Below are 8,077 nucleotides of genomic sequence, written 5' to 3' on the forward strand. Positions count from 1 at the left end.
CCCCCAGCCCTTCTCCGTGGGGTGATCCGGGGCTGGGCTGCGAGGCACGGGGGGCCAGGGGGTGCCTTAACCCCCGGGGCACCGCGGGGCAGCTGGGGGCTCTGCGGGGGCTGCCCGGTGCCATCGGCTGGCGCTTTGTCACACCACCTGCAGACGGGAAAGGCTCTGCCTCTCCGCTTTGAGGCTGGTGGCTGCAGTGAGCGGGTCTTGCCACAGCCTGTCCCCGAGTGCCTCCGTGCTGTGTGGAGCCCCAAGGCTGCGGGGAGGGGACAGAGGACGGGCAGAGGCAGCAAACAGGACTGCCAACACCATCGCTGCACCCCCTGAACACAGCTGGACTGAGGGGTGTTAGAACAAACAGAGCTCATTGCTGCAGGCTTCCCCAGCTGAGAGGGGCCAGAAGGATGGCCAGAGCATTTCCTAGCACCCCAACACCCACCGTAGTGACCTGGCCAGGGCAAGCACAGCTGCATCCAGCTGCCCCCTGGAACAGCTCCTCCTGGAGCAGCTGTCACCCTGAGAGGCTGGCAGCACTGGGGGACCGCTGTGTGTCCCCCCCAGGCTGCTGCAGTGCCTGGGGGTGCAGGGGATGTACATGGTAGGGGGGCCTGAACCTGTTTACACACACACACACACACACACGAAAAATCACCAGACAAGCAGGGAAAGTCACCACACACGTACTCACGAGGCACATGTGTGTGCCCTTGCACTAGAGCACTTGCAGGGCTGCCTGCACAAGGCTGCTGTGGGGTCACCGTGTTGGGACAGACAGGACAGCGAGGAAAAAGCCACCCAATAATGTTTTCAAGCCCCTGTGGCCTGTGTTTTGCTGTTTACCCGGCGTTTCCAGGGTACCAACCACCCCCAGCTCCGCTGTGACTCACACAGGGCTGGGGCTGAGCCGCCCTCAGCACAGCAGAGACATGAAACCGTGTGGAGCTGGGCTGGTGCAGCACAGCTGTGGCCACTGCCTGCTCCCCTGGCCCAGGGATGGCTCTGGCTGGCCCAGGAGCTCTGTCCCGATAGGAAACCCTGGGGGGGAGGGAATACTGCACCTTGCTTCAAACGTCCTGCCAGCCTGGGGCTCTGCACAAACACCTCCAGGTTTAACCTGTATTAGCCATCAGCATTCCCAGGGATAGAGGAATTGGGGCTTTTTTGCCCTCCCTCACATACCCCCTGGGGTTGAATCAAAAGCTGGCTGTGCCCTAGGACAGGGTTGGGGCATTCCCCATCCCTGTCCAGCACTGTCCAATCCAGATGACCCATCCTTATTCTCATATTTTGAGATGGCCCAAAATGAAAATACAAATAAAAACAAACAAAAAGTATCAATGATGGCTGTAAGAACAAAAACACCAGAGGAAGAGCAGAGCTGAGGGTACATACAGCTCCACACGGCCTGAGAAGAGCTTCCTTTCTGCTCGTGCTGCCAAGTCTGCCCTGCACAGGTGTGACACAGGGGACAGAGACCTGCAGATTCACAGCACTTTTCCCTACCTCTTCCTTACCCCTGGGAAGAGGCTACCTGCTCATATCTCCAAAAACCCATCTTGGCTCAGCCAGGGCCATCTAGGGGGAACTATCCCCTCCTGCAAAGGTGGGGAACTGCCAGCTTTTCCCAGCTGGGAAACAGCACCAGCCCAGTATCCACACCAGTCCCATTCCAACAATTCCCAGCCTCTTCCCCAGTGCCATCACTCTCCCCTCTCTTCCCAGCCACAGACACAGCTTGGAGTGCAGGTATATATAAAAAGTAGAGTTTATTGCCATTTCTATCTAGATTTACACAACAGTGTCACCGCTTCTGACATCAAAAGCAATGTCCCGTGACATCCCAGGGCAAGGCCAGGGACAGAGGGGAGCCCGGAGCACGGGCTGGCTCCTCCACCTCAGTGGGTCAGAGCACAGCCTGGCTTGTGGCTCTGCCCAGTGGTCAGTCCAGATCCTCCCAGTGCTGCTGCATGGTTCTGTCAGGTGGGATGCCAGAGAGGAGCGAGTCTGTCCCCTCCTTGGTGCCACTGGCAATAGCTGTGTGCCCACTGACGGGCGCTCACCGTTCCAGCCTGCCTTCCGACACCCCAGCTGTTCAGGTGGGCACGGCTGGGCCAGAGCGGGCACCCCGCGGCCTCGGAGGCACCTCTGGTGCACATTTGTACAGAGATACGGCCACACAAGATGCCCAAACTAACAAAACAAGCTTTTTTTTCCTTGTAATCCCCACACTGCTGTGCGTTCAGCCACGGTCTACGCTGCAGCTGCCACCCCCGGTGCTGCTCAGTCTGGCTCGGGTTCCAGCAGGCTCCTGGGTGGCTCGCGGGACACATCTGCTTCGCTCACTACACATGGGTCTCCCTCCAATGTCGGGCTTTGCCAGAAAGAGACACCCCCCTGCAGAGCACAACCACGGCCTGGGGCCTGGCGCGCGCTCCTTCCCACCGCCGGCTGCCAGCGCGGTGCCAAAGCCTGCCCAGCCCCGCTCCGCAGCCCGGGACGGCTTCCACAGATCTCCTCCAGGCACCTGCTGGACGGTCGGGTGGGGAGGGGGGGTCAGCTGCCCCTGTCTTCCTTGAAGAACAGCATCCTCATGAAGGAGACGGCCACTGGCTCTGCGGGCTGGCCAGGGCTGCCCGAGGGGCGCGGCTCAGTGCCAGGGTCTGGCAGTCCTTCGTGTGAGATGAAGGCGGAAACGATTTTGCAGGAGATTAAGTAGAAAGAGTTCTGTGGCTCTGCCCACCCCGAGGACAGAGCCACCTTACACCGCAGAGCCCCCGGAGCGCTGGGCCGGGGCAGCCACCCCGGGGCTCTGCTCCTCAGGGCACAGCACCTCTGCCGGGAGCCGGGACTGGAACTTCTCCAGCTGCTCAGGGCTGGCCAGGGTCTTCAGGAGGCTGTTCTCACGCTCCAGCTGGGAGTTTTTCTCCAACAGTTCCTTGATTTGCTCTTTCAGGACCTCCACCTCCTCCCGCACAGCGTACATCAGATGATTTTTCACAAGATCCTGCAAAATGCCATGGAAGAGACCGATCAATGGAGAGTAATGCCCTGGGGGTTGCTCCCTCCCATTCCCGAGTGCTGGGGAAACTGCTGCAGAAGCTTTTCCCAAGGACTATCCCTCCCCACCCCAACTTTGGAACCCTGGCCCAGGGTTTGGTGCTCATCCAGCACAACTCCCTCAAGGGGCATCTCTCTGCATCCAGACGCACTCTCCAGCCTCCTCCCCTGCCCCGGGATTTGTTGGGGCTGGAGTTCCTGAGCGCCCAGGGGACCCGGCTCGGGCAAGCCCAGAGCCCGAAATTGCGGCTCCGTGTCCGCCCTCGCTCCCTGCGCACTGCGGAGGGGCTGCAGACAATGAGCTTTGCGGCGCTCGCAGACAAAGAGCGGCTCTGCCTGGCAGCGGGGTGGGGAGTGGGGACCCCCGCGGGTCGAGGGACCCCCGGCCCTGGGCAGAGCAGCCACCCGGGAGCGGGGAGCCCAGCCCCGGGCACAGCAGCCGCGGGTGACGGGGAAGGTGCGGGACAGAGGGGGCAGCTCACCATCGCCTGCTCGATCTTGTTGTCGATGGCCACCACGCTGGCTCCGGAGGCGCTGGAAGAGAGCGGAAAGGCCGGGGGTCAGCTTCGAACGCCTCCCTTCCACAGGGGTCCGCGCAGCGACGCCTCCCCCCCAGTGCTCGGGGCGTGCCCCTCCCGAGGGAACTGATGGTTCAGGCACCGGTCGCGTTTGTGCTTCGCTCCCGGAGCAGCTTTTCCCCCGCACCTCAGCACCGGGGGTGCCCCTTCCCCCCGACCTCTGCGGCGAACGGCGGGGCCGCGGCGCACCGGGGCTGCCCCTACCTGTTATCGAGCTTCACGGAGACCACATCCCCCCCGAGCAGGGAGGAGAAGAAGGAGATGGAGAAGTTGTGGAGCTGGTAGACAGCCACCTCCATGGGGGACTGGTACATGCCGGTGCTCATGGCTGCGGGCGCAGGAACACACACTCGCACAGACGGAGCGAAACGCACTGCGGGCCTCCCGAGCCAACCCCGCTTTATATCGGCGGTGCCCGCCCTGCCGGGAGGGGCGAACGCGGCCGGGACCGCCCGCAGCGCCGCGCCGGGGGCTGCGCCGGTACCGCCTCCGGTACTCAGCCCGTGTACTGCCCCGGTACCGCCTCCGGTACTCAGCCCGTGTACTGCCCCGGTACCGCCTCCGGTACTCAGCCTGTGTACTGCCCCGGTATTGCCCCCCGGTACTGCCCCCCTGGTACTGCCTCTGGTAGTGCCCCGGTACTGCTCCACGGTACCTCCCCTCTGATACTGCCCCGGTACTGCCTCTGGTACTCAGCCCGTGTACTGCCCCGGTACAGCCCCTGCACTGCCCCGGCACTGCCCCGGCACTCGGCCCGTGTTCTGCCCCCCTGTGCAGCCCCTCCGCCCCTTCCAGCTGAAGCACAGCACGGCGCTGCCGAGCACAAGAACCCCGCTCTTCAGCACCGCGTCCCCCCCAGGCTGGACCCCCCTCCACAGCCCTCGTCTGCAGCCCCAGCGGAGCCAGCCCCGCTCAGCATCCCGTCCTGGGCACCCGGGGCGGGGGACACGCTCCTGCTGCGGGCTGGGAGAAGGGCTGAGCCCAGGCTGCGTTTGGAGGTGCAGCCTGCCCGTCCTGCCAAGTGAGGCCCTAGGACTGTGCACAGGAGGAAGGAGGGAAAGGGGAACCACGGGCATTCAAAATAGACCCCCGGGTGAAAAACGGAAACGGGAATAGGAAACAGAAACGGGCTGCTAAAAACCGGGGTGCGTAACAGAAACGAGGGTGCAAAACAAACAGAAACAAGAGTGACAAACAACAGAAACGAGAGCGGAAAAACAACCCAGGCGTAAAAAAACAACTCCAGGAGGGGAAACTAAAACCTGCGCGCAGAGCAAACCCGGGGTGCAGAACCAAGCCAGGGTACAGAACACGCCCCGAGGTTGCAGAACAACAACTGCGGAGTGCAGAACAAACCCGGGGTACAGAACAGCACCCCCGGAGTGCAGAACAGCCCCCAAATACAGAACAAAGCAGAGATACAAAACTCGGGATACAGAACAAAACAACCCCAAGGTGCAGAACGAGAAATCTAGGGTGCAGAACAATGACCTCGTGGTGCAGAACAAATTCAGGGTACAGAACACGCCCAGGGTGCAGAACAACAACTGCGGGATGGCAGAGCAAATCTGGGGTCCAGAACAAACTCGGGGGCACTAAACACCGCCACCCCGAGGCTCCGAGCACTCCGGGGGTCCCGAACAAAGCGGGGCCCCGAACAAAGGGGGGGGGTCCCGAACATAGCGGGGTCCCGAACAAAGGGGGGGTCCCGAACAAAGGGGGGGTCCCGAACAAAGCGGGGTCCCGAACATAGCGGGGTCCCGAACAAAGCGGGGTCCCGAACAAAGGGGGGGTCCCGAACATAGCGGGGTCCCGAACAAAGCGGGGTCCCGAACAAAGGGGGGGTCCCGAACAAAGCGGGGTCCAGCGCCGCTCCCCGGGGCAGAGCGCCCCGCCCGCCGTTGCATAACCGCGCACGGCGCCCCCGCGCGGGCACGGGCGGCACTGCGGGCCCCGCTCCACACACGGAGCGAGCGCGGGTGGAGGCTGTGGAGGCTGTGGAGGCTGTGGAGGCTGTGGAGGCTGTGGAGGCTGTGGAGGCTGTGGAGCGTGTGGAGGCTGTGGAGGGTGCGGAGGCTGCGGAGGGTGCGGAGGCTGCGGAGGCTGTGGAGCGTGTGGAGGCTGTGGAGGCTGTGGAGGCTGTGGAGGCTGTGGAGGCTGTGGAGGCTGTGGAGGCTGTGGAGGCTGTGGAGCGTGTGGAGGGTGCGGAGGCTGCGGAGGGTGCGGAGGCTGTGGAGCGTGTGGAGGCTGTGGAGGGTGCGGAGGCTGCGGAGGGTGCGGAGGCTGCGGAGCGTGTGGAGGCTGTGGAGGCTGTGGAGGTGTTCCACAGCTCCGAGGGCTGGAAGCAGGGCCCCTAAAACGACGGCAGCATCCCAGGGGCCGGGGTGGCGCTGCCCGGCCGGTGCTGACCCCGCTGCCCCTGGCCGCCCACTTCCCTCCGCCCTCTGGATCAACTTTGCTCAGTGGTTGCCTGCTGCCCCTGACCCCGGGGCTCATCCCCTGCTAGGCACGGCGAGGCTGATGCTGGATGGCACACCCCACGCACGGCACGAAAGAGTTAGTGCCGGCAGGGCATGTGCACCCCAGGGATGCTGCAAAGGCCACTGAGCAGCAGTCCCGGTCCAGGGGGTACCGAATGTGCCTGGCACTTGGCTGTTGGGAGAGGCCAAGGAACCCTGACTTGTGGGTGTGCTGCTGTGCCCCTTCCTTGAGTGGGGAGGAGGAGCAGAGTGGAATTTCCCCATCAAAATGGAAACTGAGGCACAGTGCAGCACAGCTTCTGCTGGGAGCAAGACCTAGCCAGGCAGCTCTCCACAATTATGCACATCCCCCTGTGTCAGCCCCACTCCAGCACATGCAAAGCTGCTGGATGGGGGCTGAGCAGGGTGCTGGCACTGCACAGAGTGGGCACTTGTCTGTCCCCCAAGCCCCGAGGCTGGCCCGTGCTCCCCCCCTGACCCACAGCAGGCCCTACTTACCAGTCCCTCCTTCTGAAGAGGCTCGGGGAGTACGGCGGCTGGAAGGCCATGCCACGCCGTGACCCCGCTCCGGCCCCTCTGCTCCCAGCAGCGATGCCGGCTCTGCCTCTGGCTGCGTCCCCCGGCTCGCAGTGACAGAGACAGCCTGGGTGCCGGCTGCATCCAGGGGCTCCAGCCACAGGGTAAACATGCTGGGAGATGACCTCAGCTCTACTCAATTGGCCCTTTCAAGACCAATGGCCAGTGTGCCATCCCGAGCTGTGCGGGTGCCCCCCTCCCTGGGGAGATGAAAGGCCTCTGTGTGCACTTGTCCCCAGAGTGGCTGGTGGTGGGCTTGGTGGCGGCCCCTGGGACACAGCTTTGTCCCCTTGCTGGGACAAGTCCAGACCACCCACACCAGGGGTCCCTTGGCTGAGTTTACCACAGCAGCTCATGAAGCATGCTGGTTTCGCTGTGGAGAAGACAGGAGAGATGGGGAGAGCATTTTCTCCTATGGTTGTGCCACCTCCTGTCTTCTGCAGAGAGGTGACAGCAGCAGGGAGATGGGGTGGGCAGACCCCAGTCTGCCCCCAGCCCTGGCAGCTGTGCCTGTTTTCACACCTCCTGTGGCATGTCCCCCCCAGTGCTGGCTCAGCCTCCTTCCCAAAGGAAGCTCTCCATCATTAGTGGCAGGGACCAAGGGCTCCAGAACTGGCAAGCCAGGGCCTGGCTGGTGGTCCTGGTCTCACAGCTTGAGGTTCCTGGTCCCCACCTGGTACCTTTCTGATGCAGCATTCAGGCACCAAGGAAAAAACCCAAATACTTCTGCAGCTACTGGAGTGAAGCTGGAAAATGCTTCAGCTCTGCCACCTCCGGTATTTTTCCCATGGAGCTGGGACTATTGCAAAAATAAACTGGAGTAAGTCACTGATTTCCCTGCAGTCCTCCTGGGTCTTTCCACCCAGCCCTGCCCACATCACCGCTTGGGGCATGGGCTCCTCACTCAGGCAGGGCAGAACGCTGTCAGCCTTCGAGAGGCCCCAGCAAGGGATGCTGTGCAGGGATGGAGCAGCAGAAGTTTCTTTCCTGGCGCTCAGTAAACGAGAGATCCTTACGCAGCCGCTGGCCAGGGCAGGTGATGCCGGGCAGGGGCTGCAGCCCCCTCGCAGCCCCCCAAGCTCGGCACACCTCGCAGCCCTGCAGGCGGCTCCTGCCCGCACCCATGGGTGCACACTGCGGCCTCCTGCTCGCACACGTGTGCCAGCACGCTCGGGCAGTGCCCGGAGCCCACGATCTCGAGGGTCTTTTCCGACCCGAATGCCCCCGTGACCCGCGCTCTGCGGCCCAAACAGACGCTGCTCCGCGCAGAGACAGGAGCGCTGCCCTGACTGACAGCGTGCGCTGCCCTGCCCGCTCACCTGAGCCAGCAGCACGGCACAGGGCACTCTGTGAGCCCTGCAGGGCCCTCGGTGTCACCTGCAGGGC

At 63.3% G+C, this 8,077-nt stretch overlaps 1 protein-coding gene across 2 annotated transcripts in view; it reads right to left on the minus strand.

Annotated features, from left to right (window-relative positions):
* Window positions 1-1,747: 1,747 nt before the first annotated feature.
* The window catches only part of TSC22D3 (TSC22 domain family member 3), a 16,602-nt gene continuing 10,272 nt past the window's right edge, over window positions 1,748-8,077 (minus strand). Inside the window, exons 1-3 of one of the 2 annotated variants that reach the window (XM_015626739.2) lie at window positions 3,840-4,018; window positions 3,540-3,591; window positions 1,748-3,004 (exon numbers count right to left, since the gene is read on the minus strand). In XM_015626739.2, the coding sequence (XP_015482225.1) occupies window positions 2,759-3,004; window positions 3,540-3,591; window positions 3,840-3,961 (420 nt within the window). In that variant the 5' untranslated portion in view covers window positions 3,962-4,018 and the 3' untranslated portion in view covers window positions 1,748-2,758. Of the gene's footprint in view, window positions 3,005-3,539; window positions 3,592-3,839; window positions 4,019-8,077 lie in introns of those variants that run through there. The other variant, XM_015626738.2, reaches the window with a different exon arrangement.

This window comes from Parus major, chromosome 4A, assembly GCF_001522545.3.
Source record: "Parus major isolate Abel chromosome 4A, Parus_major1.1, whole genome shotgun sequence".
Lineage (NCBI taxonomy): Eukaryota > Metazoa > Chordata > Aves > Passeriformes > Paridae > Parus > Parus major.